Source organism: Leucopleurus acutus, assembly GCF_964270905.1.
Source record: "Leucopleurus acutus genome assembly, chromosome: 16".
NCBI classification, from domain to species: domain Eukaryota; kingdom Metazoa; phylum Chordata; class Mammalia; order Artiodactyla; family Delphinidae; genus Leucopleurus; species Leucopleurus acutus.
This window is the reverse complement of record NC_139158.1, coordinates 26742505-26762171: the sequence shown is the minus strand read 5'-3', so window position 1 is coordinate 26762171 and position 19667 is coordinate 26742505. Positions and strand designations below refer to the sequence as shown.

At 40.4% G+C, this 19667-nt stretch overlaps 1 protein-coding gene across 2 annotated transcripts in view; it reads right to left on the bottom strand.

Annotated features, from left to right (window-relative positions):
- PARN (poly(A)-specific ribonuclease) overlaps positions 1-19667 on the bottom strand; it is a 168633-nt gene that overhangs the window by 11409 nt on the left and 137557 nt on the right. For both annotated transcript variants that reach the window (XM_082857709.1, XM_082857710.1), the window contains exon 23: positions 5449-5642. In XM_082857709.1, the coding sequence (XP_082713835.1) occupies positions 5449-5642 (194 nt within the window). The remainder of the gene's footprint in view (positions 1-5448; positions 5643-19667) is intronic.

Here is a 19667-nt window from a genome sequence, read left to right as displayed (position 1 = left end):
AGAGAGAAAGAAAGGACTCAAAAAAAAATATTTGAAGAGATTATAGTGGAAAACTTCCCTAACGTGGGAAAGGAAAGAGCTGCCCAAGTCCAGGAAGCACAAAGAGTCCCAGGCAGGATAAACCTAAGGAGAAACATGCCGAGACACATAGTAATCAAACTGACAAAAATTAAAGACAAAGAAAAATTATTAAAAGCAACAAGGGAAAAACGACAAATAACATGCAAGGGAACTCCCATAAGGTTAACAGCTGATTTCTCAGCAGAAACTACAAGCCAGAAGGGAGTGGCATGATATATTTAAAGTGATGAAAGGGAAGAACCTACAACCAAGATTACTTTACCTGGCAAGGATCTCATTCAGATTCAACGGAGAAATCAACTGCTTTACAGACAAGCAAAAGCTAAGAGAATTCAGCACCACCAAACCAGCTTTACAACAAATGCTAAAGGAACTTCTCTAAGTGGGAAACACAAGAGAAGAAAAGGACCTACAAAAACAAACCCAAAACAATTAAGAAAATGGTAATAGGAAAATACATATTGATAATTACCTTAAATGGGAATGGATTAAATGCTCCAACGAAAAGACACAGGCTCACTGAATGGATACAAAAACAAGACTCATATATATGTTGTCTACAAGAGACCCACTTCAGACCTAGGGACACATACAGACTGAAAGTGAGGGAATAGAAAAAGATACTCCATGCAAATGGAAAACAAAAGAAAGCTGGAGTAGCAATACTCACATCAGATAAAACAGACTTTAAAATAAAGAATGTTACAAGAGACAAGGAAGGACACTACATAATGATCAAGGGATCAATCCAAGAAGAAGATATAACAATTATAAATATATATGCACCCAACATAGGAGCACCTCAATACATAAGACAACTGCTAACAGCTATAAAAGAGGAAATCGACAGTAACACAGTAATAGTGGGGGACTTTAACACGTCTACACCAATGGATAGATCATCCACACAGAAAATTAATAAGGAAACATAAGCTTTAAATGACACAACAGACCAGATAGATTTAATTGATATTTACAGGACATTCCATCCGAAAACAGTGATTACACTTTCTTCTCAAGTGCAAACGGAACATTCTCCAGGATAGATCACATCTTGGGTCACAAATCAAGCCTTCATAAATTTAAGAAAACTGAAATCACATCAAGCATCTTTTCCGACCAAAACGCTATGAGATTAGAAATAAATTACAGGGAAAAAACCATAAAAAACATAAACACATGGAAGCTAAACAATAAACAATACATTACTAAATAACCAAGATATCACTGAAGAAATCAAAGCGAAATCAAAAAATACCTAGAGACAAATGACAACGAAAACATGATGATCCAAAACCTATGGGATGCAGCAAAAGCAGTTTTAAGAGGGAAGTTTATAGCAATACAATCATACCTCAAGAAACAAAAAAAATCTCAAATAAACAATCTAACCTTACACCTAAAGGAACTAGAGAAAGAAGAACAAACAAAACCCAAAGTTAGCAGAAGGAAAGAAATCGTAAAGATCAGAGCAGAAATAAATGAAATAGAAACAAAGAAAACAATTGCAAAGATCAATAAAACTAAACGCTGGTTCTTTGAGAAGATTAACAAAATTCATAAACCTTTAGCCAGACTCATCAAGAAAAAGAGATAGAGAACTCAAATCAATAAAATTAGAAATGAAAAAGGAGAAGTTACAACAGACACCACAGAAATACAAAGCATTGTAAGAGACTACTACAAGCAGCCCTATGCTAACAAAATGGACAACCTGGAAGAAATGGACAAATTCTTAGGAAGGTATAACCTTCCAAGAGTGAACAAGGAAGAAATAGAAAATATGAACAGTCCAATCACAAGTAATGAAATTGAAACTGTGATTAAAAAATCTTCCAACAAACAAAAGTCCAGGACCAGGTGGCTTCACAGGTGAATTCTATCAAACATTTAGAGAAGAGCTAACACCCATTCTTCTCAAACTCTTCCAAAAACTGCAGAGGAAGGGACACTCCCAAACTCATTCTATGAGGCCACCATCACCCTGATACCAAAACCAGACAAAAATACTACAAAAAAAGAAAATTACAGACCAATATCATTGATGAATATAGATGCAAAAATCCTCAACAAAATACTAGCAAACAGAATCCAACAACACATTAAAAGGGTCATACACCATGATCAAGTGGGATTTTTCCTAGGGATGCAAGGATTCTTCAATATACGCCAATCAATCAATGTGATACACCATATTAACAAACTGAAGAATAAAAACCAATGATCATCTCAATAGAGGCAGAAAAAGCTTTTGACAAAATTCAACACCCATTTATGACCAAAAAAACTCTCCAGAAAGTGGGGATAGAGGGAACCTACCTGAACACAATAAAGGCCATATATGACAAACCTACAGCAAACATCATTCTCAATGGTGATAAACTGAAAGCATTTCCTCTAAGATCAGAAACAAGACAAGGATGTCCACTCTCGCCACTACTATTCAACATAGTTTTGGAAGTCCTAGCCATGGCAATCAGAGAAGAAAAAGAAATAAAAGGAATACAAATTGGAAAAGACGAAATAAAACTGTCCCTGTTTGCAGATGACATGATACTATATATAGATAATCCTAAAAATACTACCAGAAAACTACTAGAGCTAATCAATGAATCTGGTAAAGTTGCAGGATACAAAATTAATGCACAGAAATCTATGCACTATACACTAACCTATACACTAACAACAAAAGATCAGAAAGAGAAATTAAGGAAACACTCCCACTTACCATTGCAACAAAAAGAATAAAATACCTAGGAATAAACCTACCTAAGGAGGTAAAAGACCCATACTCAGAAAACTATAAGACACTGATGAAAGAAATCAAAGATGACACAAACAGATGGAGAGATATACCATGTTCTTAGAAAAATCAATATTGTAAACATGACTATACTACTCAAAGCAATCTACAGATTCAATGCAATCCCTATCAAATTACCAATGGCATTTTTACAGAACTAGAACAAAAAAATCTTAAAATTTGTAATGGAGACACAAAAGACCCTGAATAGCAAAAGCAGTCTTGAGGGAAAAAAACGGAGCTGGAGGAATCAGACTCCCTGACTTCAGACTATACTACAAAGCTACAGTAATCAAGACAATATGGTACTGGCACAAAAACAGAAATATAGATCAATGGAACAGGATAGAAAGCCCAGAGATAAACCCATGCACCTGTGGTCAACTGATCTATACAAAGCAGGCAAGGATATACAATGGAGAAAAGACAGTCTCTTCAATAAGTGGTGCTGGGGAAACTGAACAACATGTAAAAGAATGAAATTAGGACACTCCCTAACACCATACACAAAAATAAACTCAAAATGGATTAAAAACCTAAATGTAAGACTGGACAATATAAAACTCTTAGAGGAAAACATGGGAAGAACATACTTTGACATAAATCACAGCAAGATCTTCTTTGACCCACCTCCTAGAGTAATGGAAATAAACAAAAATAAACAAATGGGTCCTAATGGAACTTAAAAGCTTCTGCACAGCAAAGGAAACTACAAACAAGACGAAAAGACAACCCTCAGAATGGGAGAAAATACTTGCAAACGAATCAACGGACAAAGGATTAATCTCCAAAATATATAAACAGTTCATGCAGCTCAATATTTAAAAAACAAACAGCCCAATCAAAAAGTGGGCAGAAGACCTAAAGAGACATTTCTCTAAAGAAGACATACAGATGGCCAAGAGGCACATGAAAATCTGCTCAACATCACTAATTATTAGAGAAATGCAAATCAAAACTACAATGAGGTATCACCTCACGCTGGTTAGAATGGGCATCATCAGAAAATCTACAAACAACAAAAGCTGGAGAGGGTGTGGAGAAAAGGGAACCCTCTTGCACTGTTGGTGGGAATGTAAATAGATACAGCCACTAAAGAGAGGTTCCTTAAAAAACTAAAAATAGAATTACCATATGACACAGCAATCCCATTACTGGACATATACCCTGAGAAAACCATAATTCAAAAAGACACATGCGCCCCAGTGTTCACTGCAGCACTATTTACAGTAGCCAAGTCATGGAAGCAACCTAAATGCCCATCGACAGATGAATGGATAAAAAAGATGTGGTACATATATACAATGGAATATTACTCCACCATAAAAAGGAACAAAATTGGGTCATTTGTAGAGACATGGATGGACCTAGAGACTGTCATACAGAGTGAAGTAAGTTAGAAAGAGAAAAACAAATATCATATATTAACGCACATTTGTGTAATCTAGAAAAATGGTACAGACGAACCGGTTTGCAAAGCATAAGTAGAGACACAGATGTAGAGAACAAATGTATGGACACCAAGGGGGGAAAGCAGGGTGTGATGAATTGGGAGATTGGGATTGAAATATATACACTAATATGTATAAAATAGATAATTAATAAGAACCTGCTGTATAAAAAATAAATTCGTTTAAAAAAAAAACAGAAAAAATAAAGATAAAAAAAAAAAAGCATGAAGTGCAGTGCAGGGTCATCAGCAAACCTGGTCAGCAGTGGCTGTAATTTCTGTCACCATGTCTGCTAGCTGACCAGGTTCTGGCCCGATCTCCTGAGCAGGGCCTTTCACAGATGCTGGCTTCCCAGCAAGCCCCTTCCTTGCCTGGTACTCGGGTCCTGCAGAGAGTCTGTGCACCAAGGGCTGGGTTAGCTCATGGGGCCTCCACAGCATGTCTGGAGGACAGAGAGGATACGGGACTTGGCTCACCTTCTCATTCTGCTCTTACTAGCTACCTGGACCTGCACATTTCTTCGCCTCTCTGAGTCCAGACTTCTGCACCACTAAAACAAGGATGAGTCCCTATGTCAGGGCTGTTGTGAGAATGAAATTCAATCAGGAAAGAGAAGGCTCCAGTGTCTAGCACACAGTAGGCATACAACATGTGTTCATTTCCCATTTCTTTTACTCCTTACATAATTCTGCTTACGAGAGAAATTCAGGTGGCCTGGGGTTTTACTGGGAACAGTGAAAACTCTGCTACTGAAAATAACACATGTAGGAGTAGGCCTCTGTGCAAATTCACATATACATTTAAAATATTGAGGTGACTTTACATACATCAGCAAAGCCTCTAAACCGTGGAGGACAGAGAGAAGGTTACCAAAACAGACTTAACCATCTTTAACAAGGAGGCCCCCACCAAGCCTCACTCTATCAAGAGCCAGGGCTTTTCGGAGATTCCTCAAATTAAATTAAAATGATCTGAAAAACATCTGGTCCCGTTTTAGGCTACATGGGCTTTGTTATCGACTGAAGCCCTGCTATAATCTCTCCCCCCAAATAAGAGTTTCTAGAACATTAAAGAAGACACAGCTCTAGAACCTTAGTGAGATTCAATACACACCTGTCGGAGAAAGGTCCTTCTTCATCCTTTTTAATTTCTTGGCCTTTTTCCTTCCCTCTGAGAGGGATTCTGCACAGGGATCTGTCTGCTCAAGCTCAGTGTCAGAAATCTCCCCTGATACTCTGGCCTCCAGGACACCTTCTGCTTGACTGGGACTCAGATTTCTCTTTCCTACTGTGCTGGTGGCTGTGAGACTGAAATGCAAGTGGAACAACATGAAAGGTGTTGAGAGTAAGTGGAAGACTAAACCTATAAAAATATTTTAACACTCTTAATTCTATTAACACTTAACTAGCAATCAAACAACATGGGTAGCTGCTGCGTGGAGGTGCAAGTTAAAGACCTTACTGTGAACTGAAGTCTGAAAGTTTACCCACAACAAGCTTATTCAGAAGAAACTTCTACACCAGGCTTGTGCACAGATATACACAAATCTAAGCTGTTCATAGTGTTTAAAAGAAAAAAATTTTAAAGAAAATTCCTGGTCTTTATTTTGATAGAGTTACCCTAACAGAAGAGTAGAATAGTAGAGCAACCATAACAAAATAACAGTCTGGATTACATTAAATCACAAGACAGCATTGTTACTTGCATGCTGCCTGATGGATACACAGTAGAGCAGGAGAATTCTTGAGTCTGCTGGCTGTCACACCGCTCGTGCATTTGAACACTTAAAAGGTATACCCCACCTGCATATAATTCTCTTCCATTCCAAAAAGGTGACTTGTCAAGATTATAATTAAACCTGGCTTCATTTTAAAAGCTTTATAGGATTTGACATGTTGAATTAGATCAGATTACATGTCCTGATTTTCCTTAAGAAAATATGTTCCCTGAATCAGAACTTGATAATAACAGAGACCACAGGGCCAGTGTGAGTCCTGTCTCCTCTAAATGAGTCTTATAAACAGGTTTTTTTTTATAGCCCCCACGTTATGAAAAGCATAAAGAATCTAGTCATTCCCCCTAAGGGAGGCCATTCAGGCACAGAGTGGGGTGCGGAGAGGGAGAGAGCGAGAACATGAGCAAGCTCCTGTGTCAGCCCTCCCTAGGAAGTGAACGCTTTATTTTATTTTTAAATATATTTATTTATTTACTTTATTTTTGGCTGCATTGGGTCTTGGTTGCTGTGAGTGGGCTTTTTCTCTAGTTGTGGCAAGCGGGGGCTACTCTTCATTGCAGTGTGCAGGCTTCTCATTGCGGTGGCTTCGTGTGGAGCATGGGCTCTAGGCATCCGGGCTTCAGTAGTTGTGGCACATGGGCTCAGTAGTTGTGGCACGTGGGCTCAGTAGTTGTGGATTGCGGGCTCTAGAGTGCAGGCTCAGTAGCTGTGGTGCACGGGCTTAGTTGCTCCATGGCATTTGGGATCTTCCTGGACCAGGGGCTCAAACACGTGTCCCCTGCAATGGCAGGCGGATTCTTAACCACTGTGCCACCAGCAAAGTCCCGAAGTGAACACTTTAAAATGTTACATATCAAAAACTTGGGGGACTTCCCTGGTGGTCCAGTAGTTAAGACTCTGCGCTCCCAATGCTGGTGGCAGGGTTCGATCCCTGGTCAAGGAACTACATCCCACACGCATGCCGCAACTAAGGGTTCGCATGCCACAGCTAAGGAGCCTGCCTGCCGCAACTAAGACCCGGCGCAGCCAAATTTAAAAACAAGAACAAAAACAAAAAACTCGGGCTACCCGATGATTCAAGTTCTGCAATGTTACTCTTCCCTGTTCCTTACTTCCTCACTCATGTGAAGAAGGTGGTGGTGCTCAGAAGCCATAGGAAGCAGAACAGAGAGAGCTCAGAGCAGATGCCCTGTTAAGCCTGGCTGGCCAGCCTCCCGCTGTCATCTCTTCACCTGTGTTATATGCAGCTTTTGGAAACATCTTTTATTGAGGGGATATGAAGAAGAGGAGAATACCAAAGGTAGTATTTTGGGGGGAGAGTTATTAGAAATTCATGCTAGGGTACTTCCGGGAAGATGGCGGAAGAGTAAGACGCGGAGATCACCTTCCTCCCCACAGATACACCAGAAATACATCTACGTGTGGAACAACTCCTACGGAGCACCTACTGAACGCTGGCAGAAGACCTCAGACCTCCCAAAAGGCAAGGAACCCCCCACGTACCTGGTTAGGGCAAAAGAAAAAAATAAACAGAGACAAAAGGATAGGGACGGGTCCTGTACCAGCGGGAGAGAGCTGTGAAGGAGGAAAAGTGTCCACACACTAGGAAGCCCCTTCGCGGGCGGAGACTTCGGGTGGCGGAGTGGGGGAGCTTGGGAGCCGCGGAGTAGAGCACAGCAACAGGGGTGCGGAGGGCAAAGAGGAGAGATTCCAGCGCAGAGGATCGGGCCAACCGGCACTCACCAGCCGACAGGCTTGTCTGCTCGCCCGCTAGGGCGGGCGGGGCTGGGAGCTGAGGCTCCGGCTTCTGTCGGAGCACCGGGAGAGGACTGAGGTTGGCGGCGTGAACACAGCCTGCAGGGCGTTAGTGCACCGCGGCTAGCCGGGAGGGAGTCCGGGGAAAAGTCTGGACCTGCCGAAGAGGCAAGAGACTTTTTCTTTCCTCTTTGTTTCCTGGTGCACGAGGAGATGGGATTAAGAACGCTGCTTAAGAGAGCTCCAGAGACGGGCGCGAGCCGCGGCTAAAAGTGCGGAGCCCAGAGACAGACATGAGACGCTAAGGCCGCTGCTGCCGCCACCAAGAAGCCTGTGTGCGAACACAGGTCACTATCCACACCCCCTTCCGGGGAGCCTGTGCAGCCCGCCACTGCCAGGGTCCCGGGATCCAGGGACAACTCCCCCGGGAGAACGCACGGCGCACCTCAGGCTAGCAATGTCATGCTGGCCTCTGCCGCCGCAGGCCCGCCCCACACTCCGTGACCCCCCCCCACCCCCAGCCTGAGTGAGCCAGAGCCTCCGAATCAGCGGTTCCTTTAACCCCGTCCTGTCTGAGCGAAGAACAGACGCCCTCCGGCGACCTACACGCACAGGCGGGGCCAAATCCAAAGCTGAGCCCCTGGGAGCTGTGAGAACAAAGAAGAGAAAGGGAAATCTCTCCCAGCAGCCTTAGAAGCAGCGGATTAAAGCTCCACAATCAACTCGATGTACCCTGCATCTGTGGAATACATGAATAGACAACGAATCATCCCAAATTAAGGAGCAGTGTGGATGAAAGGCTCTTGGTGCTGCAGCCAGGAGTTAGTGCTGTGCCTCTGAGGTGGGAGAGCCAACTTCAGGACACTGGTCCACAAGAGGCCTCCCAGCTGCACATAATATCAAACAGCGAAAATCTCCCAGAGATCTCCATCTCAACGCCAGCACCCAGCTTCACTCAACGACCAGCAAGCTACAGTGCTGGACATCCTATGCCAAACAACTAGCAAGACAGGAACACAACCCCACCCATTAGCAGAGAGGCTGCCCCAAATCATAATAAGTCTACAGACACCCCAAAACACACCACCAGACGTGGACCTGCCCACCAGAAAGACAAGATCCAGCCTCAACCACCAGAACACAGGCACTAGTACCCTCCACCAGGAAGCCTACACAACCCACTGAACCAACCTTAGCCACTGGGGACAGACACAAAAAACAAAAGGAACTACGAACCTTCAGCCTGCAAAAAGGAGACCCCAAACACAGTAAGATAAGCAAACTGAAAAGACAGAAAAACACACAGCAGATGAAGGAGCAAGATAAAACCCCACCAGACCTAACAAATGAAGAGGAAATAGGCAGTCTACCTGAAAAAGAATTCAGAATAATGATAGTAAAGATGATCCAAAATCTTGGAAATAGAATGGACAAAATGCAAGAATCAGTTAACAAGGACCTAGAAGAACTAAAGATGAAACAAACAATGATGAACAACACAATAGATGAAATGAAAAATACTCCAGATGGGATCAATAGCAGAATAACTGAGGCAGAAGAACGGATAAGTGACCTGGAAGATAAAATAGTGGAAATAACTAATGCAGAGCAGAATAAAGAAAAAAGAATGAAAAGAACTGAGGACAGTCTCAGAGACCTCTGGGACAACATTAAACGCACCAACATTCGAATTATAGGGGTTCCAGAAGAAGAAGAGAAAAAGAAAGGGACTGAGAAAATATTTGAAGAGATTATAGTTGAAAACTTCCCTAATATGGGAAAGGAAATAGTTAATCAAGTCCAGGAAGCACAGAGAGTCTCATACAGGATAAATCCAAGGAGAAATACGCCAAGACACATATTAATCAAACTGTCAAAAATTAAATACAAAGAAAGCATATTAAAAGCATATTAAAAGCAGCAAGGGAAAAATAACACACAAGGGAATCCCCATAAGGTTAACAGCTGATCTTTCAGCAGAAACTCTGCAAGCCAGAAGGGAGTGGCAGGACATATTGAAAGTGTTGAAGGAGAAAAACCTGCAACCAAGATTACTCTCCCCAGCAAGGATCTCATTCAGATTTGATGGAGAAATTAAAACCTTTACAGACAAGCAAAAGCTGAGAGAGTTCAGCACCACCAAACCAGCTCTACAACAACTGCTAAAGGAACTTCTCTAGGCAAGAAACACAAAAGAAGGGAAAGACCTACAATAACGAACCCAAAACAATTAAGAAAATGGGAATGGGAACACACATATCGATAATTACCTTAAATGTAAATGGACTAAATGCTCCCACCAAAAGACACAGATTGGCTGAATGGATACAAAAACAAGACCCCTTTATTTGCTGTCTACAAGAGACCCACTTCAGACCTAGAGACACATACAGACTGAAAGTAAGGGGATGGAAAAAGGTATTTCATGCAAATGGAAACCAAAAGAAAGCTGGAGTAGCAATTCTCATATCAGACAAAATAGACTTTAAAATAAAGACTATTAGAAGAGACAAAGAAGGACACTACATAATGATCAAGGGATCGATCCAAGAAGAAGATACAACAATTGTAAATATTTATGCACCCAACATAGAAGCACCTCAATACATAAGGCAAATACTGACAGCCATAAAAGGGGAAATCGACAGTAACACATTCATAGTAGGGGACTTTAACACCCCACTTTCACCAATGGACAGATCATCCAAAATGAAAATAAATAAGGAAACACAAGCTTTAAATGATACATTAAACGAGATGGACTTAATTGATATTTATAGGACATTCCATCCAAAAACAACAGAATACACATTTTTCTCAAGTGCTCATGGAATATTCTCCAGGATAGATCATATCTTGGGTCACAAATCAAGCCTTGGTAAATTTAAGAAAACTGAAATTGTATCAAGTATCTTTTCCGACCACAACGCTATGAGACTAGATATCAATTACAGGAAAAAATCTGTAAAAAATACAAACACATGGAGGCTAAACAATACACTACTTAATAACGAAGTGATCACTGAAGAAATCAAAGAGGAAATCAAAAAATACCTAGAAACAAATGACAATGGAGACACGACGACTCAAAATCTATGGGATGCAGCAAAAGCAGTTCTAAGAGGGAAGTTTATAGCAATACAATCCTACCTTAAGAAATAGGAAACATCTCGAATAAACAACCTAACCTTGTACCTAAAGCAATTAGAGAAAGAAGAACAAAAAAACCCCAAAGTTAGCAGAAGGAAAGAAATCATAAAAATCAGATCAGAAATAAATGAAAAAGAAATGAAGGAAACAATAGCAAAGATCCATAAAACTAAAAGCTGGTTCTTTGAAAGGATAAACAAAATTGATAAACCATTAGCCAGACTCATCAAAAAAAAAAGGGAGAAGACTCAAATCAATAGAATTAGAAATGAAAAAGGAGAAGTAACAACTGACACTGCAGAAATACAAAAGATCATGAGAGATTACTACAAGCAACTCTATGCCAATAAAATGGACAACCTGGAAGAAATGGACAAATTCTTAGAAAAGCACAACCTGCCAAGACTGAATCAGGAAGAAATAGAAAATATGAACAGACCAATCACAAGCACTGAAATTGAAACTGTGATTAAAAATCTTCCAACAAGCAAAAGCCCAGGACCAGATGGCTTCACAGGCGAATTCTATCAAACATTTAGAGAAGAGATAACACCTATCCTTCTCAAACTCTTCCAAAATATAGCAGAGGGAGGAACACTCCCCAACTCATTCTACGAGGCCACCATCACCCTGATACCAAAACCAGACAAGGATGTCACAAAGAAAGAAAACTACAGGCCAATATCACTGATGAACATAGATGCAAAAATCCTCAACAAAATACTAGCAAACAGAATCCAACAGCACATTAAACGGATCATACACCATGATCAAGTGGGGTTTATTCCAGGAATGCAAGGATTCTTCAATATATGCAAATCAATCAACGTGATACACCATATTAACAAATTGAAGGAGAAAAACCATATGATCATCTCAATAGATGCAGAGAAAGCTTTTGACAAGATTCAACACCCATTTATGATAAAAACCCTGCAGAAAGCAGGCATAGAGGGAACTTTCCTCAACATAATAAAGGCCATATATGACAAACCCACAGCCAACATCGTCCTCAATGGTGAAAAACTGAAAGCATTTCCACTAAGATCAGGAACAAGACAAGGTTGCCCACTCTCACCACTCTTATTCAACATAGTTTTGGAAGTTTTAGCCACAGCAATCAGAGAAGAAAAGGAAATAAAAGGAATCCAAATCAGAAAAGAAGTAAAGCTGTCACTCTTTGCAGATGACATGATACTATACATAGAGAATCCTAAAGATGCTACCAGAAAACTACTAGAGCTAATCAATGAATTTGGTAAAGTAGCAGGATACAAAATTAATGCACAGAAATCTCTGGCATTCCTATACACTAAGGATGAAAAATCTGAAAGTGAAATCAAGAAAACACTCCCATTTACCACTGCAACAAAAAGAATAAAATATCTAGGAATAAACCTACCTAAGGAGACAAAAGACCTGTATGCAGAAAATTATAAGACACTGATGAAAGAAATTAAAGATGATACAAATAGATGGAGAGATATACCATGTTCTTGGATTGGAAGAATCAACATTGTGAAAATGACTCTACTACCCAAAGCAATCTACAGATTCAATGCAATCCCTATCAAACTACCACTGGCATTTTTCACAGAATTAGAACAAAAAATTTCACAATTTGTATGGAAACACAAAAGACCCCGAATAGCCAAAGCAATCTTGAGAACGAAAAACGGAGCTGGAGGAATCAGGCTTCCTGACTTCAGACTATACTACAAAGCTACAGTAATCAAGACAGTATGGTACTGGCACAAAAACAGAAATATAGATCAATGGAACAGGATAGAAAGCCCAGAGATAAACCCACGCACATATGGTCACCTTATCTTTGATAAAGGAGGCAGGAATGTACAGTGAAGAAAGCACAGCCTCTTCAATAAGTGGTGCTGAGAAAACTGGACAGCTACATGTAAAAGTATGAGATTAGATCACTCCCTAACACCATACACAAAAATAAGCTCAAAATGGATTAAAGACCTAAATGTAAGGCCAGAAACTATCAAACTCTTAGAGGAAAACATAGGCAGGACACTCTATGACATAAATCACAGCAAGGTCCTTTTTGACCCACCTCCTAGAGAAATGGAAATAAAAACAAAAGTAAACAAATGGGACCTAATGAAACTTAAAAGCTTTTGCGCAGCAAAGGAAACCATAAAGAAGACCAAAAGACAACCCTCAGAATGGGAGAAAATATTTGCAAATGAAGCGACTGACAAAGGATTAATCTCCAAAATTTATAAGCAGCTCATGCAGCTTAATAACAAAAAAACAAACAACCCAATCCAAAAATGGGCAGAAGACCTAAATAGACATTTCTCCAAAGAAGATATACAGAGTGCCAACAAACACATGAAAGAATGCTCAACATCACTAATCATTAGAGAAATGCAAATCAAAACTACAATGAGATATCATCTCACACCAGTCAGAATGGCCATCATCAAAAAATCTAGAAACAATAAATGCTGGAGAGGGTGTGGAGAAAAGGGAACCCTCTTACACTGTTGGTGGGAATGTAAATTGATACAGCCACTGTGGAGAACAGTATGGAGGTTCCTTAAAAAACTACAAATAGAACTACCATATGACCCAGCAATCCCACTACTGGGCATATACCCTGAGAAAACCATAATTCAAAAAGAGTCATGTACCAAAATGTTCATTGCAGCTCTATTTACAATAGCCCAGAGATGGAAACAACCTAAGTGTCCATCATCGGATGAATGGATAAAGAAGATGTGGCACATATATACAATGGAATATTACTCAGCCATAAAAAGAAACGAAATTGAGCTATTTGTAATGAGGTGGATAGACTTAGAGTCTGTCATACAGAGTGAAGTAAGTCAGAGAGAGAGAGACAAATACCATATGCTAACACATATATATGGAATTTAAGGGAAAAAAACGTCATGAAAAACCTAGGGGTGAAACAGGAATAAAGACACAGACTTACTAGAGAATGGACTTGAGGCTATGGTGAGGGGGAAGGGTAAACGGTGACAAAGCGAGAGAGAGGCATGGACATATATACACTACCAAACGTAAGGTAGATAGCTAGTGGGAAGCAGCCGTATAGCACAGGGAGATCAGCTCGGTGCTTTGTGACCGCCTGGAGGGGTGGGATAGGGAGGGTGGGAGGGAGGGAGACGCAAGTGGGAAGAGATATGGGAACATATGTATATATATAACTGATTCATTTTGTTGTGAAGCTGAAACTAACATACCATTGTAAAGCAATTATACTCCAATAAAGATGTTAAAATGGAAAAAAAAAAGAAATTCATGCTAAAGTTCACTGTTTAAAAACTGATAATACCTTTAAAATTTTCTTAAAGACTAAAACAATTTTCAGCTGGTTTCAGAAAATTTGGAAAATTCAGGAAGTGTTAAGTAAGAAAATAGTAAGGACACACCTATCCATTGTGAAAGGGTAAGAGGCCTAAATATTCCTCTGTGCTGTAAACCCTGGAACCTAGCAGCCTCTGAGATGTAAATGTTTAATGAAAACTCAGCTGGAACCACCAGCATTCAAAGTACTTCAAGAAATACAGAGTCCTGAAATAGCCCCAACTGCACATAGGAATCTCGCAGATGATAAAGGTGGTATCTCAAATTACCGGGGCAGAGATGAACTTCCAAAAAAATGGTGGTGGAACAACAGGAAAAAGATAAGTTAGGCCCATCCTTCACCCATAAAAAAGAAAAAAACGCCAAAATGGATTAGATATCTAAATGTGAAAAATGAAACTATACAAATACTGAAGGAAAACATGGATGAATTCCTCTAAAACCTGGGTGTCGAAAAAGGCTTTACTATAACTCACAATCCAAATTTATAAGAAGATTTATAAATTTGATCACATAAAAATCCTTTGCATGGCTATCAATAACATGAGCAAAGACAAATGACAAACCAGGAGAAAATATTTGTAACATATATCACAGATAAAGGGCTAATGTCCCTAATACACAAGTAACACTCAAAATTGAAGAAAAAAAACCCCCAAAATCCTACAGGAAAATGGGCAAAGCTATGAATAAATAGCTCACCACACACACACACACACACACACACACACACACACACACACACACACACCTTAAACACATGAAAAGATGTTCAACTCCATTCATGATGCAAAATAAAATGATACTGAAATATCATTTCTCACCCACTAGATTGGCAAAAATATCCAAAAGATTGATGAAATATTCTGTTGTTGAGAGTGGGGAAATAGGCACTCATACATTGCTGGTGACAATGAAAAATGGTACAACTCACTCTTACAGAAGGGAATGTGGCACTATTTAACAAAACTTTATATCCATTTACTCTTTGAGCCAGCAATCCCACTTCTAGGAATTCAGAAGATGCACCTCCAACAATGCAAAAATACTTATGTACAAGATTACTCACTGCAGCTTTATTTGTTGTTATGATATATTATTGCCAAGTTCCTAAATGTCTAAGCATAGGAAATTGGTTGAATAAACTATGCTACGTACAGTCAATGTAACTAAGCAGTTACAAGAAAGAATGAAGATCTCAAAGAACAGATATGAAATTATTTCCAGTGAAGAAAGCAAAGTGCAAAAGGGCAATTTATTTCAGTCTTGGGTGAAATGTCGGGGGGAATACCAAAAATAAAATCCTGAACTATTTAGTAGGTTTGCTTCTGTAGTTGAATGAGTGAAGCAATTCTGAAAAAATCTGGATACATGATAATGCTCAGCAAATTAGTAAATGTATTCATGTAGTCAGAAGACAGATATGGGGGAAGCCAAGGGAGAACGCTGTGGGGATGTAATGGAACTGGAGATATAGGTCCGGGCTTGGGATTTCTAAAATAAGTATGTGTGTATGTGTGCACGTTTATGTGTACGCATATATGTATGGGAAGTATCTATGTATATCCATGCCCCTATTTCCCAGCTCTGCCCACTGAAAGGACCTAAAAAACAAAAACAAAAAACAAAAAACCTAATGGCCATAAGCACATCTAGTGTCCAGATTTTAATGTCTAAACCATACCCCACTGAAAAAACACAGGGCTCCTCGAAGAAGTGCTTGATTAGAGGGCTGGGGTAAAAGTTGCACAAGATGAGCTTGGCTGGGGTAAAAGAGGCACAAAATGAGTCCGGAACATCTTGCAATACCAGAAAGTAGGAAACTGCTCAAGTAATGATGGGGCATGTCACAGGGATGTAGGAACCAGGTGGAAAGGGTTCCCACTGGCCAAATATTTGAGCACCAAAATAATGAGGGGGCAGTAATAAATTCTAAACCATTGAAAAAAAACAGGAATCCATGGATCTATACCGATACATAAATACAGAGAGACAGAGAGAGGAGGGAGAGCTCTTAGTCCTGGTTGAATGCTGACTAGGAAATGGTAAAGGTGGAGAGAGAGATGGAGTTGGCAAATCATCCTTTGGCAACCATCACGTGAAGAATGACTGACGCAAAAATCAAGAGGTGCTAAATCAGGGGAGATATTTTGATGAAGAGTAGGCTATTTGCAGGGTCTTAAAGTGTCTCTCCTGAGACTGATATCCTGAGAAGGACATAGCATCACTTTTGCACATTCTACTCAGGATTGTATAACCTGAACATAATCATGAAGAAACATCAGACAAACCCAAAGGAAAAACACCTTACTGAAAAAAAGTGGGGTGAGGGGCTGGTGTCCTTCAAAAATGTTGTTGTCATAAAAAAGACCAAAGAGACATTGAAAACTAGCTGCAACACATTATGACAGACTGGATCTTATACTAGAGGGAAAAGCCATAAAGATAATATTGGATCAAATAATAAAATGGGATATAAACAGTAGATTACAGTATTATATCAATGTTAAATTACCGAGGTTGATAACTATACTTCAGTTATACAAGAAACTATTAAGGACCATGATGTATCTAACTTCCTCTCAGATGGTTCAGAAAAAAACAAGTGTGTTGGGGGCTGCGGTATGGAGAGAAAAAGGGAGAGAAGGCAACACAGAGTGTTTATATACAGAGGGAGGAAGGGGAAGGGTGGAAGAGAGAGCGTATGCACACAAAGCAAAAAACAGCGAAATGTTAACAATCAAGGTAGCCGGATAAAGAATATGTGGGTGTTCTTTGTAATATTTGTGACTTTTACAGAGTTTGAAATTATTTCCAAGTTAAAAGCAAAACAAAACAAAACAAACTGGAGGAAGCATGATGTTTAAACAAATAAGGAAAAGTAAATTTCATTGAGGATTATCTTCTTTTTTTCTAATTTAATTTTTTTGGCTGCACTGCACGGCACGCGGGATCTTAGTTCCCCGACCAGCGATTGAACCCATGCTCCCTGCAGTGGAAGCGCGGAGTGCTAACCACTGGGCCACCAGGGAATTCCCTCAAGGAATATCTTCTGATGCCTGCTTGCTGTGGCACAATCTAGGACTGAACTCTGTGTGTGCTTACACATGACTAATAAGTATATCGCCAGCCTAGAGATACGTGGAAGAAGCTGCCTTGACCCATTAACAGAATGTCTCATCTGATACAACAGAGTCCCTTTCCAGACAGCCAGGCTGGAAAGGATCCCTCGGAGTCGGCATCTGTGCCTCTTCATTCTTCAGTGCCTGAGCCCGTCAGCTCATCCCCTCATTTAACCAATATTCTACCCACATGATGAGCACCTCCCATGGGCCACACCTCCAAACGCCCTCCAGTCCTGCTCGTTTTACTCTCAGCCACCATTCCAGCTCTTTCCTCACGCTGCTGTCGGGCGCTCTTCCTATCTTGCCCCTTGACTCTTAAAACAGGATTCTAATTGGCTAGTCCCCCCTGTCCTACTCTTCCCAACCTCCCTTGCCCTTCAAACCCATTCCTCCCAATGTTAGCAAACTTCTTCCAAAGCAGAGATTTGATCAGATACTCCCAGCTGCAAGACTTCCACGGCTCTCTACCGCCAACCCGAATTTTAACTGCTTGGCACAGCAACCAGGACCCTCTGTCATCTGGGTCCCCGTCGGCTTTTCTAGCTTTATCTTCCGCAAGGCAGTCGAGTTGCAAAGACAGTATCTGTTCACCTTAATGAATTCCATGACATGCACTCTTCCACCTAGTCCACTGTCCCAGTGGTGGGCTTATCTGCCCCCATACACCCTATATTTCCCATCGGACGTTGCTGCCCGTGCTCCGCAACGAGAAGCCACTGCAGTGAGAAACCCGTGCACTGCACTGAAGAGTAGCCCCCGCTCGCCGCAACTAGAGAAAACCCACATGCAGCAACGAAGACCCAACACAGCCAAAAATAAATAAATAAATAAAATTTTAGGGGTTAGCTCGGTAAAGTAAGATATAATAATAAATGTATGGGTTACTTTTTTTTTTTTTTTTTTGCTGGGCGTGGGCTTTCTCTAGTTGTGGCGAGCGGGGGCTACTCTTCGTTGCAGTGTGCAGGCTTCTCATTACGGTGTCTTCTCCTATTGAGAAGCACGGGCTCTAGGCATGCGGGCTTCAGTAGTTATGGCTTGTGGGCTCTAGAGCGCAGGCTCAGTAGTTGTGGCACAAGGGCTTAGTTGCTGTGTGGCATGTGGGATCTTCCCGGACCAGGGCTCAAACCCCTATCCCCTGTATTGGCAGACAGATTCTTAACCACTGCGCCACCAGAGAAGTCCCTGGGTTACTATTATTATGAACCAATATACTATGACAAAATTATATATTTCAAAAACATGTAAAAATAATCTCTACCTGATACAGACATTTGATAACAGAAAACATTAAAAGAATAAAACATTAACACTAAATGGATGGCCAATAAATATCAGTTAAAAATTGAAAGATGTCACAGATGTTTATTATTTAAAAGTTATTCTTAAATGAGATTTTAAAACACACAAGCATTAATATTTGTCACAAGACAATATTCCAGATAGAGAAAACATTCTCTCATGTTATGCTATGTTGATCAAACTGTTCCGAGTGTTTCCAAAGCAAATACAAGTTGGGTGTTAAACTACATATTGCTTTATATTAGCTCATTTCCTTTTTTATTAAAAAAATTTTTTTTAGTTGTGGCATGCGGGATCTTCAGTTGCGGCATGCGGGATCCTTAGTTGCAGCATGTGGGATCCACCTCCCCAACCAGGGATCGAACCCAGGCTCCCTGCATTGGGAGTGCGGAGCCCTAGCCACTGGACCACCAACGAAGTCCCTCATTTCCCTTTTTAGAGATGAAAATATTTTGTCTGCTTGCCTTGATTTTCGTTTTGCTGTTAAAACTGATACCGCTTGTCCTAATTCAGATTTTAGATCGAATGATTTTACACTGGAGTATTCCTCAGTGACATTTACATTTTGTCTCTGAATTTCGTCTATAAAAGTATTTACCAAGAACTGTAGCTACAGCAAATATGCAAACACTGAAACACTATTGGATTCTATTAAGACAACGTAACATTCGGATATCCTAGCAAGGTTAACAGTACGTGTTTCAAAACTGCCAATTTAAGGACTGCTTCCAAAACTTACTTCTTGGAACAAGATTCGCAGGATTTTTATAAAGTGTACTGCTGTATGTAATCTCGTTAATATATTCTTATTTACAAGAATGATTCACTGTTAGTAGCAGACAAGGCCACGAACACACACTTAACAACATGGCAACAGTGACAAGCAAGAATGACTGATTTGATTGTGGCCC